The 19425-nt window shown below is 39.2% G+C and overlaps 2 protein-coding genes across 3 annotated transcripts; both read right to left on the bottom strand.

Moving 5' to 3' along the window:
• Positions 1-673: 673 nt before the first annotated feature.
• Positions 674-6353, bottom strand: kctd7 (potassium channel tetramerization domain containing 7). The gene is made up of 4 exons (XM_056285227.1): positions 5949-6353; positions 4860-5029; positions 4457-4635; positions 674-3445 (listed from the first exon to the last, which is right to left on the bottom strand). Exons 1-4 carry the CDS (start codon positions 6246-6248, stop codon positions 3069-3071), a joined length of 1026 nt encoding a protein of 341 aa, XP_056141202.1. The 5' UTR covers positions 6249-6353; the 3' UTR covers positions 674-3068.
• A 3384-nt stretch (positions 6354-9737) lies between these two features.
• si:dkey-183i3.6 (LAT2 domain-containing protein) lies at positions 9738-18510 on the bottom strand. 2 transcript variants are annotated; one of them, XM_056285471.1, is made up of 12 exons: positions 18468-18510; positions 15939-16043; positions 14582-14624; positions 14264-14329; positions 12426-12469; positions 12210-12234; positions 11886-11920; positions 11505-11565; positions 11322-11383; positions 11007-11066; positions 10751-10804; positions 9738-10292 (listed from the first exon to the last, which is right to left on the bottom strand). In XM_056285471.1, exons 2-12 carry the CDS (start codon positions 16039-16041, stop codon positions 10258-10260), a joined length of 588 nt encoding a protein of 195 aa, XP_056141446.1. In that variant the 5' UTR covers positions 16042-16043; positions 18468-18510; the 3' UTR covers positions 9738-10257. The 2 variants fall into 2 exon arrangements, with proteins under 2 accessions (XP_056141446.1, XP_056141447.1); XM_056285472.1 differs by having other exon boundaries at positions 11505-11535.
• Between the last annotated feature and the right edge of the window lie 915 nt (positions 18511-19425).

Below are 19425 nucleotides of genomic sequence, written 5' to 3'. Positions count from 1 at the left end.
ACTAAGGCAAATTGTGTTTTAACTGCTATAAATAGAATAATAATACAGCAATGAAACAATTTCTCAACACAGGTTGCACTGCAGACTGAATTATGTCAACTTCATAGAGCTGAATTGTATTTAAAATGTCCCTGTGCCATCAGCACCTAGTATCTACAGCCAAGAAATCTGATGACAGTCACCAGCCAGCAGATTGATCCAGGTATTATTGGAACAATGGATCACCCAACCGAAGGTTTTAAAAATCACACCTCCAAAAGAGGTGTAGCACAGCCCATCGTCAACATAGGATTTCAAAAAGGGGGCAGGAGGAAAATGCACGTCATTCATAACTTAAAATACTACTAAAAATTGTGAACTAAAAAGTGAACACTATTATCATAATGGATCAAGTAGGAGCGTTCGACAGTCTTGTTTGTTCAGTTAACAATGCTGCCGCTTTCCCCCATTCATTACTATTAAATAATTTATTGACAAAGATCAAACATTTTCTGGTTACTACTTTTTTGTGTTGGATGTGAAAAGGTTCCGAGTTGAACTGCACATCATCATTCAACCTCAAAATAACTTAAATGCTTGACTTGTGAAAATTATGGCACGGAATAAAATACTTTAACCAAAAGCAAATGTAAAATATGGTACATTTAAGAAAAGGCACTTAAGACGGACATCTTATTCTAAAATGCTATAAAAACAAAATAACATGCAGCAAGAGAAACTGTTTTTAAGTATATTTTAATATAAATACTATGAGGCCAGTATAGTATAAATAACTGAAATACAAAAAGAGCAATTAAAACTATCACATAAGTGTCACCGCTGTATTTTCAACTGCATATCTTGTAGTGTAACTTGTTTAATCTAACAGAATGCCTAAAGAACCATTTCAAAATATAAAGTGTCCGTTTATATCCATTCCTTTTCATTGGCTTTAAGCAATTTGTACAAGATATACAGTAGATTGACTGAATCTTCACTTGAACTGTACCATTAGGGCCCTTTTTTCCTGTCATAACAGGACAACACAGACCAGTAACGCTACCATTAGTACTATTTTAGCAAATGTATTTAGTATGGTAGCAATTATGCTATTTGTAAAAATCAGATTTGCTCTTAAAAGATAGTGTTATTTATATTGAGAGATTTTGCTCCCTAGTGTCTTGGTATCTGCAGCTAATCAAAATTTCCCTGTCTCATGACAAGAGTGTTGTCCATACCAGAGAGAAAGAGCTCAGCATGATGCTGGCATCACTGCTCCTTGCAGAGGGTATTAGTGTTTTGTGGGTGCCAGTTCAGCACCAGACACATCTTTTGGCTTTACAACCAAAATGTTGGGTGTGGTTTTTCCTTGGAAATTATATACTGCTTCTTTTTTGCATGATTAAGACAGGCTCAGAACGTTTGCTCCCATCTTTGCTCTCTCTCTACATCAAAGCCCAGAGCTGTGCAGAACATGTTAAACGGTGGTCATGTGTAGGGAATGGTCAGATTCAAACCAACTCAAGTGAGATGCTTTGTACTCATTTGTAAGATGATCTCTCTTCTATCAACTGTGATCTGGTGTACACCGAATGGTAAAGTTGTCATTCATAAACCCTCACTTTAAATATGTCAAATGGTGAAGTATTAATAATGCTGCATGCACTTTCACAGTGGACTGTGTACTAAATTGAATTGCTGTAATTCTGGCATAACGGATGAGAACAACGCAATTGCAGCTATTTGGATCAGATAAATAAATCTGTGCAACTTTCAGACTTCACTGTGAGTCAAAACAGGTTACAGATGTTTACAGAAAAAAAATAGAGCTATTTACAATAAAATCATTTATAGCCTAAAAATACATTTAAAATTCATCTTTAGCTATTATAATACAGTCAGTGCATGGATAAAGGATTGAATCAATCAATTTGAGAATGATTTGACATCAGCTGTGGGTTGACCTTGATGATATCTTTGTTTCTGGATTACTTCTAAGCAAACATAACCTATAAAAATTGATATGAAATAATGTGTAAGCCAAAATGACACAATTAGTACCAAAAATAGTTATTTACATATGGACATATAGTCTTAGAAACCTCTCACTAGCTTACTTAATTATATCCAGTTAAGTTGAGAAGTCTTTCTTTCATAACAAAAATACAACTAACTACCAAATTAACACTGATTATGGAAAAACATTATAGAGGATTAGTATGTCAGTGCCATGAGAGACAGAGGTTAATGTGAGCAACCAACAGCATTTGCCAATTGACTATAACATTCTTAAGCAAATAAATAAAACAACAGCTTATAAGACCTCAACCACAAATCCTGACTTTTTTTAAGGTAGGGATACAAACAGGACAAACTCAGACTTATGTTTGATGCTACTATTCATTTTGGCTCCTGGAACCTAACCCATCACTCGAGAATCACTGGGATGAAGTAATGCATGTTACACATAAAAAGAATAAGAAAAATAAATGTAAAGGTGCTATGTGTAATATTTTGGCTTTCCAGAAACATGATGACTTGTAAATATCAGCAGAGGGTGCTGAATGGTAGTGATTCTTACGAAGTAAAGGACTCATGTCCTCCCCAATCCCAAGATCTCTGCAGTCAGAAAGCACAAGAGCTGAGCCTGCTGAGCTACTTGTTCATGTTTGATGTCCAAACCATCAAATTACTTTGCTCACACTCATAACTATGCAGCTAACAGCTAAATTACATCTACTGAGGGCATTGGAAGATAGCAGATGTTGGCAAACGTTCTGCACATCCTCTGGCTTTCGATTTGAATTTATTTGTCTTGCTTGCTTTGATTTATTGTTGTTTTTCTTATCACTGAGCGGTACGGGTCAGGCTTCAAGTAGAATTACACATAGCACCTTTAAGCTTAATAATCGTTAGGATGATCAGGACTCTTTGCCTCCAGAGGTCTGGAGAAATTGTCTTGAATCCCATCCTGTCTCAGCCTAGAATAGGGTGAAAAGAGGCCATCATTTCAGGTCATCCATCCATCTGCTTTGTGAACCACTCCCCCGCAGTTGTGAGATGAAAAAGAAGGCCATTTCCCTCCAGCTTTACCACCACGTGATCTTAAACTCATAGATTGGCCTCTTGCAGTAGTAATGATTGATAAGGTGCTTGTCACAGACACCGATGCACTGCTGTTCAGCAGTAATACCACGCTCAGCCAGGTCACTGACAATGCAATGCAGCAGGTCATAAACATCTGCCACTGCCTCCCAGGGGCCGAAGGACACGTCCACCTCGCAGTGGTGTTCGAAGAGCTTGGCCTCACTGTCCGTGCGCTCGAAGCGAAGAGAGTTGAAAAGTGGACGCTCATATGGTGTGATGGGCATCTCCTCCTTATAGACACAGACCTTTAGCTTGGCAAAACGCGCCTTCCTCTGCATGGCTCTTAGCTTGGCAATCTCCATAATGCGCTCTAGATTGTCTGGCAACAATGAAAAAAGATTTGCGCACACACACACACACACACACAGAATATATTTGAAGTATTGGAAGATAACAACTCTGCCTTTTAGCTGTTAAAGAAAGAAGAAAGAAAAAAAATGTTTCTCCTCCACATGGAGCTAAAAAGCGACTACAAGTTGGCCTTACATGCTCAGATTCAGCTTTTGTAATCAGTGTCCAAAATTAAAAAAAAAAAAAAAATCACAATGATAACTTTAGATATCACATGTACTATAATAAAAAGGCACAGGGGGTGGACAAAATGACATCAAGAAATAATGTTCAAACAACTGGAACGTTACGAGGTAACTGTGTTAGCATCTATTCACATAAAATGACTTTTTACTTTGTTATAAAATCATGTAAAGCAATCATGAGACCGAACAAATCCGAAGAGATGGCTGCATGAACCACTATAACTGTGATACTCAAATCATGTGCCATGGAGGGATTGCAGATGTGCTAATTAGTGAAATCAGTTGGTGCAGTGTTGGATTGGAAAGAAAACTTTCATGCATATGGCCCTCCATAGCCCATGATTAAGTATCACCACATTATTGAATTACCCTCATGTTTATAGCTGGTAACACACATTGCAGGTTGAAGGGAACCTTTAGCTTTCTCTAAATATAAACCCATCAAGGTGTGGGAAAAAAGGTCACTGTCTTTAGCAGTTATAAATTCCAAGACTGGTTCCCTAACTACATGAAATATTTTTGTAGTTTATTTGGCTGATGTGTGTATAATTTACGCATCAATTATCATAAATGGCATTCAACATATGATCTTTGATAGCTACCATTGCCATAATCATGATTCACTTATTTTAAGATGACAACCCTTTTTCATATGGTGCTTCCAATATTTTTTTACACCCCCTGCACATAATTTGCTGGTTATGCTAATGTGGATGTGGCTGCAATACGGCCAACAATAATTGTGATAATGAGACAAACAATCCCATTCTTATCAGATGGAAAATTCTAATCACCTTTATAGTATGGCAGCAGATCGAGGAAGGATTGGCGAACTTTCTCTCCTGTTAGAGGCTGAGTGTCTTCCAGGCTGTCCAGTAGGGGTCCAATAGCATAATACTGGGCCTCTCTGTGTACCGCCCTTACACGGTCCCTGTGAGGTAGCTCACCCTCTCGCAGAAAGTTCAGAATGTCCCTTTGAATGGAAATATTCTCATGAGTACATGCAAACACAGCACAACCGTACAAACATATGTTGTATTGTGATTTAGAGATTCCTCTTTGAGAAACACTTCTGAGGTGCTTTTGGTTTTTCATGTTACAATGAATGCTAAACCAACTCAAGATTTAAATCCACTCACCCCTCACGATCAACGCACAGCCAGGCATTGACTAATATAAGCACAAGTCTGTGCTTACCCGAAGTATGCCCCATCCCGGTCGATGAAAAAGCGACCCTCGGCATCGCGTGGGATGTAATGACGTCCACTGAACATGGCAGCCAACATGGTGTCATCGTAGCGCCTCAGTGTAGACAGGCGGGTGGTGAAGTATGTGCCCCCCACATTCAGAGGAATGACCTCTGGGAACTTAATGGAAATTGTAAAGAGAAAGAGGTCATATATCGGGCAGGCTGAAACCAGAGGTCTGGATTATGACAATACAATGACACACATTTTAAAAGGCCTATATTTCAAAAGAAAGTGTGCTATTACAGGCTTGATTCTATACATCATCTGCCTTGACAGTCATAAGATGTGACACATCATTTCAGAGCCCCGGTGGAACAAAAATGGCAGCATTCATCGTACATGTAAGAAAATAAAAGTGTTAATTCCAATTTTAATGATTATTTGGGTGTACAATTGTATGTGTTAGAAGTATCTATCTATGATAGCAATATGTGAAATTCAAACATAATGTCTATCAGCCAAGCCAGCTTAAGCAGATGTTAGCTTGCTCAAAAATGCATATGAAAAACAAGACATCTGACGGCATCCGTGTTTTTATTCATGTATTTATTGTTTTTGTTTTTGAACTTCAGATGTCTTGAGTTCCGAGTTGTCTTGAACGCAGCAATAGGCTTCCCCTGATTAGGCGTTGCCATTTCCGGCCAAAAGTGACAGAGACCAGCCGTGTGACAATGGAAGCCAATAGGGACAGCGTCTAGGGCCTAGACGCTGTCCCTATTGGCCTAGACTCTCGGCCAATACCGCCTCCTTGACCAATCACACGGAAGACAACTGGGACATGCATGGGGAATTATCATAAGCCTGTTGCCTTTAGAGACGCCCAAACTGTGTGAACGCAGCACCGGACAGGAAACGTGGACATTAAGAATGACGACGACAAATGTCATCCGCGTTGTCTATGTGTTGTTGTGACCATGCAACAAAAACGTCATTGTTTACTGTCAAACGCCACTGTTTTGTTTTTTTGGATTTGCCCATGTACAGTCAGAGTAAAACCATTAATCCTCTACCAATGCAACATGCACGATTGCGCTACCTCATGAAGTGTGCCCAGGGTCGACCTGAGAGCCTTGCCCAGGTTTAGATTCGGAGCCGGGAGTGCTGGCTTCCCGAAGTCCTCCTCTGCGGTGTCGGAGCTCGACATTGCACCGCCCGGTTTCTCGGTTTGACTTGCGGCCGAGAATACCACCATCACTCTAGGCAGAGGTAGCGCCCGTCTCTCCTGGACGAACCTCCTCACCCGCGAAGTGGCCGATGGCAACGGGCTGGCGATGCGGAAAGACGGAGACTGGCGCTCGCCGTTGGATGGACCCTCGTCCGATCCATTCTGCTGCATGCACGCCACACACCGAAAAGCAAGCGAGGGGAGCCGGGTGACAATTTAATCCAAACGCCGGTCCGCCGGTGTTGTTTTCGGCGTCAAGTCGGTGGGTTTATTATCGAAAAGGGGGTGGGGCCCGTCATACGCGCAGTCGCTCATGTATTTCGCCTCTGTGCCGTGCAATACCCTTACCACTGCATACGTGTGTCGCATCTTGGGGCTCCAAATCGAAAGAGTTTGTGAGATCGCTGGGCACCCTAATATAGCCCCAATTCCCATGTTAGGGGGCCGATTTACCCGTTCCGCTCCGGTGCTATAATGCGAAGGAGATTTTTGTCCCTTCTGTCTCCTCGTCGTTCGGGAATCCACAGGGGAGGGCCGCCTTTTCCGGCGCTCGTCAAAATCGGAAAATAGAGCACTTGTGACGAAGTCAGGGTTTGTAAATTTCACTGATGAGCAATTCGACCCGTCAAAAGTGCTCATGATTTGAATATTTGTTCATAAGCTGCTGTCTAAAATAGCGAAAAGAAACCTGTTTGCATGTAAATTCTTAGGATTCATTAATTTTTAATTTTTCACTTTTACATTTTTTCCCCAAGTGTCCACGCAAATAGCTTTTGGCGAGTGTTAGTAAGCATTCTCAGTGGCTCTTTGGTATTAACAACTGCGTAAACTTCTTGAGGCAATTTTGTAATTTGTGATATTGGGCTATACAAATAAAATTGACCTGACTTGACCCTGTCCCGAGTACAACAAAAAAGGTGCAGTCGCCTGCAATACAAAAAATGCTAGCTATCAGCATACCTAGGCTTTGCACGCCATCTGGCTATTAGTAGCTATTTGGTCAAATACACGAGATAAGCCACCCCGCTCTCATCTGCCTCTCACCAAGCCACTCATCCCATTAGGGATTTGAGTCCCCCTTACCCTGGTTCCTTGAATATTAAACTTGTCTATATGATATTAAACATGTTTTACTTAAAAAGCATTTCCCAAAGATCGAAAAAAAATCATTAACCAAAACGGAACTCGCTCAAAACCCCTCAAAACCCCCCTGTCTGGTCAGGATTGTGGGCGTGGTCTGATTACGCAATGACCGTGGCGTCTCCCTGACAACGTAAACAATCAACTCAACGACGTGGTGGTCAGAGACAGCTAGCGCTCTGCTAGTAAAAGGTTTTTCAAGCAAACTTTTCTAGGGTCCCAATGGAAAAAACTCGAGTTAGATTCGTTTCCATCAGGTCTGTTTAAGCAACTAAAACCCCAGACGTAGATGTATCCATGCTGTAACGTGCACGGATAAATAGACTCGCTAGCCCTCGACTAACGGACCGGCGTCTTTAGTCGACTGTTAACGTTGTCGTTCGTGATGCGGGAAATCCGGGATCGCGCCCCGGCTTCGGCGGTACTCGGGCTATCCCCGAATTTACTACAGTACTTTAACAACCACGACAAAGATGGACCAGAAGAAACAACTCTTTCCCCCCCCCCTCTTTCTTTCTGTAGAGAAAAAAAAAAACCCATTCAAAATACAACACCAAACCAATAGGGAAATAAAACATTTCACAAACCCATCGAACTCTACAGAATCAAAGATTACAACACAGCTACACAAAACAGAAAAGAGTGAGGTAAACTGTAGGCCTTGGCATGGCTTCCAGCCTACAGACCCCCCACCAATTCAAAGAAATCAAACAAAAAATACACATATACCACACACAGTAGCTAACTTCTATTCACGTTTCGTTTTTAATTCGGCAAATGCGTTTCGATCGCCCATTTAGCCCATTAACTCTTTTTTTCCCTCAAAAAACCCCCAAAAAAACCTCAAGTCAGCTTATAAACTTTTTTCCCAATATTTTCATATCCACACGCCCTCCCACACTTAGATCCTCTTCTGCTCTCCAACTCACCACACCATTGGCCCGCTTGACTACCATGGGGTCCAGAGCCTTCAGTCGTTCTGCCCCCCGCCTATGGAACCCTCTCCCACAAGACATTTGCAACATTGACTCCCTTTCAACCTTCAAATCCCATCTCAAAACGTATCTTTTCAAACTGGCATATTCAGTCTGATCCACGCTTCATTGAGTTCTGTGCAGATGATAATTTTATAATTAGCTGTTGTATTAACTTTTTATTGTCTACCCTGCTTGGTTTTGATTTTATGCTGTCTGATACAGTGCTACTTGTATTTTTTTTAACTGCGTTCTGTAAGGTGTCCTTGATTGCGCTGAAAGGCACCCACAAATAAAATGTATTATTATTATTTTTATTCATCCATTATCTGAACCGCTTATCCTGCTCTCAGGGTTGTGGGGTTGCTGGAGCCTACTATTATGATGATGATGATGATGATGATGATGGGACGGCATGGTGGCGCAGTGGTTAGCGTGGTCGCCTCATAGCAAGAAGGTCCTGGGTTCGAGCCCCAGGGTAGTCCAATCTTGGTGGGTCGTCCTCTGTGTGGAGTTTGCATGTTCTCCCCGTGTCTGTGTGGGTTTCCTCCTGGGGCTCCGGTTTCCTCCCACAGTCCAAAGACATGTAGGTCAGGTGAATCGGCCATGCTAAATTATCTGTGTGTGTGTGTGCGTGTGTGTGTGTGTGTGTGTGTGTGTGTGTGTGTGTGTGTGTGTGTGTGTGTGTGTGTGTGATGGCCTGGCAGGGTGTCTCCCCACCTGCTGCCCAATGACTGCTGGAAATAGGCTCCAGCGAGCTTAATAAGCAGTTAAGATGGATGGATAATCATGATAAATAGAACCTTGAGCAGGAAACAAACAAAATTTTATGCAATATTAACTTTTGCTGGTGTCTTTATGCATGCTCGATAATCCAGGTAAGAAAATAAAAGAAAGTTGAATCAGTTCATCTGGACATAATGCTTATTGACGTCAGTAAATGTTGTGTCCAGATGAACTGATTCAACTTTCTTTAATAATAACTTTTGGTAGGATCACGAGTATTTTAAATGTCAGACTTGTATGACTTTAAGATTTATGTACTCTCACAAACAATAATATTACCTTTATTGCCATACTTGCCTCGATCCTTATCATATACCACGCCTTAGTTGATTGTTTTTCATTCATTCATTTCCTATGTCAGTGGTCTAATCCAGGAGGTCAGCAGTGGGGGACTGGAGCCTATTTCAGCGGGTATTGGCCACACTGTGTAACTATATCATGGCGAAGGCACTGCTCGTAGGACACATTTACTCCAATTGGCTTTTGGATTTACATACAATTTACATAATCTGCACATTCTTGGACAGTGGAAAGCCATGCAAACCCTACATAGCAGGGTTGGGATCGAACCATGGACCCATTTGCTGCAAGGTGACAGTGCTAACCACTAAGACGTGTTGTAAATGTTGTCTTTAAAAATTATACATTTGACACCTTGGCACATGCTTTCTTATGGCACTCAGTACCACGTGGAATCCAGGTTGAAATGAGTGCTTTCTTATTTAATAACTAACATAGAGAAAGTAGGTTGGGGGTAATGATTCACAATGAGGTTTAATTATTCTCGTTTTCCACTGGCAAAGCTCAGAATATGTATTACTCAGGCTTAAGTGTGCGTACTATTTCTTTCAGTACTTTACATCTGTTAAATGTTTATGTATCCCATTGCATCAGAATCTGTTGTCAAAACTTGCAAAGCATTAGGGCCAGTGTAAATAGTTAAGACTGCCGCTGTTGAAAAGGATCCGTTTTCTCAGTGGAGCTCATTACGATTACTGTACCTACGTTCTGCTATGTCATGTAATATTTTATATTTACCCCCAGGTGGCAGCATGGATATGTCACAGACAAACAAATACTGTCTCAAGAGGTAGATGATCTTCTTTCTGCCACATAAAGCTATTCAGACTCATTTTATCCTCAAACCTGCAGCACTCCATACAAATCTGGCATCAACATTTATTCCAGTTTCAACTAAGCAGTGTCACTCAAATGTTCATGGGGGGGGGGGTATTTCCATTGGCATTCTCCAGTACTGTGGACTGTGGATGGCGTTGAGATCAGGCAGTGTCGATATTCACATACTCAGATTCATCTGTCAGAAAGAAAAGTGAAAAGGTAAATTATTTAGGTTTGTGCACTTGTGATGCATATTCATTACATTAGGCACGTGTACTCTGACAGAATAGCAGTGTTTTTCTGTTGCCCTTTTCACAGGTGAGAATTATGTCCCTTTGAAGCTTTTGCTGAGTTCTCTTTTACAGGAAATGCAAGTAAAAGAAATATTAGTCATTGAATTAAGAAGTCTTCTGAACAATACAGAGACACGTTCACATCCTCTGCACATTATCTTGCCCGTAATGTAAGCCTTGCTGTCAGGAATTGATTTAATTACCAAAGGGGTAACTGAATGTTCCTGAAGGCAAATCTAGTACTGGATGGATGGCTATGTAGGAAAAAAAAAATTACAAGGAACTACAAGGTTAAAGGAAACACTTTTCAAGTATTGAACATAAGTTTTAACAAGGTTGGTGGCTGTTTATAGGAACTCACCTTCTTTTGCCATTTGCTCCAAGAATGAAGAGTTTTCATAATCACTCTCATTTTCTGTTTGGAGGCACAGCAGAGGTAACAGATTAACCCTTAGTAACCCATCATCTCGTCGCAATTCTCATTGTGGTACAAGTGGTCATATTTCATTTGTCATTTAGTAATATACATCCGTGTACTTTATCAATGTTTTGGAAACCTGTGAATCCCAATAAACCTAACGGAGGCAATGCAAAAATAATGACAATGCTCAACATACCACCACTGATTGATAAAGATGGAAAAACGTTCTCGTAGTCACATGGATCCTGAGCTGTATCTAGAGAAAAGAACATGATATTTTTACTTTAACTGGAAATACATTACTTGCAGTTATCTGTTTCCACATGTATTGTAAATATTGTATTCTAGTTGTACAATACTTTCAAATTGGTGCACAATCTTTTTAAAACTCTAGATATTGAAATAGGGGCATGTGGAAAGATTGCTGGCAATCATATTTTTATTTCCCACTGTTGTGTTTCATTACCATTTCACAGCGACTTAACTAGAATAATATTTAAAACAGGCTTACCAGTTTCCTTCTTGACTATCCCGTCATCTATATTTTCATACACCGAGTTTGGGAGAGGAGCTCTGCAAAAGCAGCACAAAAGCAGCATGAATTACTTCCATGTCATAATATTATGCATACAGACACATATCACTGTGTCAAGTGATGATTCTTATTTCACAAGACAGGTATTGAATCACTTACACGTATGTTGGCTCTGAATTTTCCAGCGATGCTGCAGAAACAAGTTTCACAGAATGTACACCTTTTTGCAGAATTCAACACATCAAATTATGTCGTAATTGTAACTCGATTAAAAAATGTTTTTTCTGCATTTAATCTTTTACTTAACATCTTAATATCTCATTTTGATTCTTTGGTTGCTTCCCAGTCACGGCTGTTATCACTGTGGTGACGGTCAAAAAAGAAAGCCCTTGTGTGTTCAAGTGACTTGTCAAACTATTATGAGTCAGTTGCAAGTTTATCTAGAATAAAAGAAACTACCTATGAGTGGTATCAGTTAAAATGAGCCGCAATGCTTTCATGCACTGGCTGAAAACCTTTGAGCAACCTGAAAGGGCTTACCTTGTGAAAATTGCATAGGATTCCCCGAAGCGTTGCTGGAAATGATTGTAGCATTAGTTGAGAAATACCTATATTTTGATTTTGAATCCTGAAACTGTCAACTACCCCCCCCCACACACACACACACAAAGAAACAGTCCCCTAGCAACATGTTAAAATGTGTCTGCAATAGGTAATGTGCTGTTTAGGTTTGAAATTATTGCACCACTCGATTGTGCAAACAGCTGATGTTGCACTGCTGAGACGAGGCGGGCAGCGCACATAGGCTGGGGCATATCATAATGTTCACACGCTGATCATTTTACAGGCAGATGGAGGAGGCACCTTGTTGTCTGACTGGGTCTGGTAACTGGAACAAAAGAACAGGAAACGGTAGTGTCACAACAGCGGAGAAAAGAAACAAGCAAAGCAACACCGACTGGTCTGAGATAAGAGGTCATCCAGATTACAAGATAATTATTTTCTTGATTAAATCAATTGCAACATACAGCTGAGTTTGTGGTGAATTACGGTGTCAGTTTTTGTAGGTACTTTATTTACCTGTCTCCGGCTGCATCGTGGCAAATCTGCTGCGCCCATATTGTCTGTCAAAGCAGTGTTATACAAAAACACACACACACCCACACCCACACACACACACACACACATATATATACTTAGCACAAAAAGTAAGGACATTTTTGTTTGGTAGATTATTTCTTTGTTGTAACAATGCTTCTTGGCAATAAATCTTATACCGTTGGAAAGCCTGTTTATTTCCCTTTTAAATGGGGCCACATTTGTAAGGAACATGCATTTGTGGGATGAGCAGCAGAGCTGAGTATGTGGGTTGTGCCCATGAAAAATTTGCCAAATCTTCTCTGCCAATGCCAAACAGCTTATTTTGCTGTTGCTATTGACTCTTGTTTTGAGCTTCTGGTACCCCAGGTGCTGACAATCAGCTGCCTGATATAAGATTTATTGCCAAGAAGCATTGTTACAACAAAGAAATAATCTACCAAACACACATTTCCTTACTTTTTGTGCTAAGTTTACATACATACATATATATACATATATACATATATATATATATATATATATATACATATACATATATATACATATATATATATATATACATATATATATATATATATATATATATATATATATATATATATATATATATATATATATATATATATATATATATATATATATATAGTGTTTTTCCAAAACCGTCAGTGGTGTTGTAAGTGCTCAACTAATGAGGAGCGGAATATCAACACGGATACAGGAAGAAAGATTTTGATACATTGCAGTACAGGCCTGTTCCATGCGTCTCGCACTCATCAGCTGCTAATGTGTTTCAACAAAGAATCATACAGTTTAAGTTGTACAGCATCACGCCCCTAATTTCGGGTTGGACAGCAACCAATCAGATGGGAAAACATTCAAACTATAACAACCAATGGGGTAGGTAGTTATGATGCACAGCAACCAACGGAGGGGTAGAAAACATTACAACCAATGGGACTGGAGTTTGTTTAGAAAAGCATTAGGGGCCAGGGCACTGTTGAAATGGCGTACATTAAAAATATAACAAGGTAATTTATGAGAATTATATATCGGGGTGGTGTTGGGGCACAGTTGGAAGGACAGGTAGTTAAAATATTAAAAACATATATTTAAAAAACTCTAGTGTCATATGTGTATCATCTAATTGGGAGGGGGGGGGGTAATAAAGACGTTTTACTTATAGTTTCAAAGGAGATATTTTTTTCGGTGTCTACAGCTCGTGGCCAGTTCGTTTCTACCCCATTGGTTGTTATAGTTTGAACGTTTTCTCATCTGATTGGTTGCCGTTCAACCAAAATTAGGGGCGTGACTCTGGGCAGCGCAAACTGTATGATTCTTTGTTGAAACACATTAGCAGCTGATGAGTGTGAGATATATATATACTGTATATATATATATATAAATTATTTTTAAAGAATTTACTTGAATCACTGGATTATTTTGGTCCTTATTTGTCGAGCACTTTTCCTACCGTTGTTTCTTTTAACAAAGTAAAAAAAAATACATACATATATATATATATAGTCAATAACAATAAGAACATTAAGAACAGATTGACAAATTGAGTCTGATTGCTTTAAACACTGCAAAAGAATTGCGTAAGCCAATATTTTTCCAAGTGTTGTAATTTTATAATAATACCCCATTTGATGTCTTGCCGTCTATCTATCATTTTTGGTTGTGCATCAGCACATAGCCATAGTGGCCGTGTTCAGTAAAATGGTGTATAAAAATACAGCGAGGCCCTAAATTGAAATCAGCATCCACGCATAATTTGAAGGTGGAAAAATCTAGATTCAGGCCAACAGATTCTTTACCTTGGTTGCACATTTTGCTGGAGGCCTCTTATTTCCATGTGTGACCGTGGTGTTGGTATTTCCGGACTAGGATATAAAAAACAACACAATTAGGCACCACATGTGAAGCACTTTAATTAAGGTCTGATCTAGACCTTTCATGTCGGGTTAGAGTGTTGCTAAAGCTTTGTCTAAATAGATTGATTATCAAAATTGCTAATCTTATAAAATCATAGTGAAAATCAGTTGAAACCCCGGAGCTAGTTCAAATATTTCAACTTTTCTGACACCAGAACCTTCACTTTGGCTAATGTGAAGCCAATAAGTAAGTCTACTTACTGCGTCCGAGCCACGTATATTTGATTTTCCTGATTAATAATTTCTGCAAGAGAAGAATGTGTAATTATTAACATCCGGCCAAGCACACGCGATTGCAGTATTCTATGACTGCATCACATTATTACAACACACTTGCTCAAAAAGAGTTTCACTGAAAATCAGTGTACGTTTAGCAAACCATGGGATGTGATGTAACCATCCTCATATGCCAATTGCAGACAACTGACTAGAATATTAAACCACGTCCTGGCCCTTTCTGCTAACCTATCAGTGGCTACCATAAAGGACATGGTCATGAATCTAGATGCTGCCCGTTTCATTGCAGCATCACTCACCAAACAACTTGAAACAAGCTATTAGAGGTGGGAATGTGCTGGCATGGCATGTTGGGGCTTATCGAGTTGGCGTTTTCCTTTGCTTGTGTTTCATTGACACAGGCCCATGACACCTGAGGAAGGCTCAACAGCGCATTCAACCCCCTTGTATGACAACCCACAGAGGACTTGACCATGCCAACTGCATAAAATACATCTTTCTGAGCTACCTTGTCTCTGTGCTTCAGCTTACCCGGGGCCAAGTTATCAGTCTGCCCACTGGATTTTGCAGCCGTAGGTTAACAGAACAGCTGATTGTTGTCACGATATCAGCAAATCAGAGACACCCACTTGTAGCTCATCGACAAAAACTACAGCAAGGTTATGTTAAGAGGCTAAAGGAGCGCCCGACTGGTGGCTGGAAATTGCCTGCTCAGCATGTCAGAAACTGGATTTTATCACATCACAAGCTTATCACTCACTATAAAACTTTATCTAGGTTTGACCATGCATGTGATATCAGCTCTAAAAAAAAAAATATTGGCTGTTGATTGAATTGTTTGGTTTCATGTATAAAACACTGTGAGGCTGCTGTGAAAGACTGAGAGCGCAGAAAAAATATCTGCCCACATCAGTGTGTTCTCGATATCAACAACTTACAAGTATTTCAAATGTCAGTGTAAATCATGATTTTGATATGTTTCCAAATGTAAAGATATGATAAACATGACATGCGGTAAAAAAAAAATAATCATCCAAACGATGTGAGACTTGACGTTGGTGCTGTTTTCATTTTTCACACTGAAGATTTGAACAAACTAAATAAATCCGAGCATTTGGCCTCGTTCAGCTTAGACTCGGCTGCTCCAGCATGCGTAGAATTCAGTCACTTACTCACTGTGTAAAAGTGAGCACTTAGCCTTTGTAAACTCTGCGTAGGTTGTGTACGTGTCATTTTGTACACCTCATCTATTTTGCCAGAACTTATAGCCTACACTTCAGTGTCTAAATCAAGTCTTCCAGCCTCTTGCAAAAACACTTACTGGATTTCCTTTTGCACCTCACACAAAGAAGGGACAGCATCCCAAGCAAGGCAAGGGACACGATCATGAAGATGGCACCTGGATAATTAGAGGTTACTGTCATACCTAAAAGAGAAGAACAATGACTTTAACAATGCCCAATTTTTAATTTTCCTTTCACAGCACCTTTCAAACCAAGTTGTTTTTTTAATTTTTTTTTATTGGCTCATAGAACGGGAAACTGTGTCAAATTTAATTTAGCAAGTACACTATAGTATTTCTTAGGAAGTTACTGACCCCAGCAAATACTTCAAGTATATCGTTAATTTACCTGCAGTCCGCTGCTCACAACTGTACATGGATGCCCTATTCAGAATTTGATAGCACTATATATATATATATATATATATATATATATATATATATATATATATATATATATATATAAATGTCATACACTGCGACAAATACATATGCATTGAAAATATCCAGGATAACACAATAAAGTTAAAAAGATAACTTATTTCTATTGTGGTCCTCTAACAAGGAAGACAAAGATAGCAAGACAAGTCACCAGTGACTAAAGCAACCTATATATATATATATATAGAGTTTTTTTCCAAAACCGTCAATGGTGTTGTGAGTGCTCAACTAATGAAGAGTGGAATATCAACACGGATACAGGAAAAAAAAAGATTTTAATACACTGCAGTACAGGCCTGTTTCGTGTGCCTCGCACTCATCAGCATGAATGCGAGGACTTATTTGTCGAGCACTCACAACACCATTGACAGTTTCGGAAAAAAAACAATGTGTGTATATATATATATATATTTGCTAATATACATTAGCAGCTGATGAGTGCGCGACGCATGAAACAGGCTTGTACTGCTATGTATTAAAACTTTTTTCCTGCATCTGTGTATATATATATATATATATATATATATATATATATATATATATATATATATATATATATATGTGTGTGTGTGTGTGTATAAATGTATGTATGTGTGTGTATGTGTGTATATATATGTATGTGTGTATATATATATATGTATGTGTGTGTACATATGTATGTATGCATATATATATATATATATGTGTGTGTGTGTGTGTGTGGAGCCCAAAGACATGTAGGTCAGGTGAATCAGCCATACTAAATTGTCCCTAGGTATGAATATGTATGTGTGTGTGTGTGTGTGTGTGTGTGTGTGTGTGTGTGTGTGTGTGTGTGTGTGTGTGTGTGTGTGTGTGTATGTCGGCCCTGTGTGATGGTCTGGCGGCCTGTCCAGGGTGTCTCCCCGCTCTCCACCCAATCACTGCTGGGATAGGCTCCAGCACCCCCGCGACCCTGAGAGCAGGATAAGCGGTTTGGATAATGGATGGGTAATTACGCAAATAAAACAGAAATGTCCCGCTCATTGATAATGTGCATATGGATTTCTGTAAACAACCCATAACTACCATTAGGCTAAAGTGTTGGTTCAGACTTGTTTTTGTTTTTTTTTAATTAAATTTTGTGTAATTATCACTCGTGAGTGGCTAACAAATTCGTACATAATTTCACAGTGCTATCCTCAGTAAGACCAAAGTTCAAATTTTTCACTGAGCTCACTGTTTGTGGGCTAGCATGCTGCATTTATAATCACTTACTACATTTACCATTAGTACTCTGTCCATTAATCACTTTCACTGGAAATGTTGAAATTTTGTGAAGAACTACATCCCTTGATTGCACTCGTGACTCTAAACTCCAGGCCTGCTGAGTGCTTGTTCTCAAGCCTTTCTGCACTTGGATGCATAGCAGTATGAATTTAGCTGTCATCTCCCTTGGCTCTATCTACAGCAGCTTCAACGGACATGGTCAGAAAACTAAGTCCAGGATGTCAAAGGTCTGATCTAACAATCTAGCCACAGACACTTATGCTTCTGCTCAAGAGCATTTCCACTTCTTTTGTGAAATAACTATAAGAGAAAGACTCATTAACTGTGGAAGAGGGGACTGCATAAATGACTTTGACTTAAAGTTAAACGTCATTACCTTGCAACACATCTAACATAGCAAGCGCCCGGAAGTAAATCATAACTGGGTCACTGTCCACAATGAAACTCAAAAATTCACTTTGAATTGGTCAAAAAGCTAAAGTCAAAAAGTCAAAGGTAAAAAAGAAATCTATCATTCACTCTCTGTAACATCTTGTTTGCTTGCACAATTGACTATTTTAAATTTGCCATAAATGTTGGCATGACTTGAATACGACATGCACAATGTTTGTGATGACAAACAGGTCTGACAGCACCATGAGCATCCCAGAATCAGGTCAAGAAAAGCTGTAACAAGCACAAGTTTTTACTGTCTGTACAATTGTCTGTATAACATTTGTTACATGGACAATATTATATTTGTAATATTGCTGTCTGTATAAAATATATAGTATACAATATATACAGTATAAGACAATTCAGATAAGCGTAACCACATAACATTTCTTTTTCCAACATATATAGTAATATCTATTATAATAACACATCTTATGATGTTACCGTAAGTGACCTCCTAGGCTCCTTCTTGCTCACAATTTCACCGAGACAATGGCAGCAGCACAGGAGCTGTGGAGGCGGACGAGGCGAGTGTGTTTCCTCTTTCAAACTGATCTTACCACATCCGTGCCCTTCAGTTTAGACCACCAAAGAAAAGCACATCTGTGGCTTGTAATGGCCAGTCTTATAGAGTCTTACGAAGTTTAGTTCAGTTCAGCTCAGTTCAGTTAAGTTAGATTTGGTTCAGTTTAGTTCAATTCAATTCAGTTCAGTTCAGTTCAGTTTCGTTTAGTTTAGTTTGGTTTGGTTCAGTTCAGTTTAGTTTAGTTTAGTTCATTTTAGTTACGTTCAGTTCAGTTCAGTTTAGTTTAGTTCAGTTTAGTGCAGTTCAAAGTTAAGTTCAGTTCAGTTCAGTCCAATTTAGTTTAGTTTAGTTCAGTTTAGTTCGGTTCAGTTCAGTTCAGTTCAAATTTAGGTTCGGTTCAGTTCGGTTTAGTTTAGTTTGGTTCAGTTTGGTTCAGTTCAGTTCAAAGCTAAGTTAGGTTAAAGTAGATTTGGTTCGATTCAGTTTAGTTCAGTTTTGTTTAGTTTAGTATAGTTCGGTTCAGTTTAGTTCAGTTCAGTTCAAATTTAGGTTCGGTTCAGTTCGGTTTAGTTTGTTTCGGTTTGGTTCAGTTCAAAGTTAAGTTAGGTTAAGTTACATTTGGTTTGGTTCAGTTTAGTTCAGTTCAATTTAGTTTAGTTTGGTTCAGTTCAGTTCAGTTCAAAGTTAAATTAGGTTAAGTTACATTTGGTTCGGTTTAGTTTCGTTTAGTTTAGTTCAGTTCAATTTAGTTTAGTATGGTTTTGTTCAGTTCAGTTCAATTTAAAGTTAAGTTAGGTTAATTCACATTTGGTTTGGTTCAGTTTAGTTTAGTTCAGTTCAGTTCAGTTCAATTTAGTTTAGCTTGGTTCGATTCAG

The sequence above is a fragment of the Lampris incognitus genome, chromosome 8, assembly GCF_029633865.1.
Source record: "Lampris incognitus isolate fLamInc1 chromosome 8, fLamInc1.hap2, whole genome shotgun sequence".
NCBI classification, from domain to species: Eukaryota; Metazoa; Chordata; class Actinopteri; order Lampriformes; family Lampridae; genus Lampris; species Lampris incognitus.
This window is presented reverse-complemented; position numbering and strand designations above follow the sequence as displayed.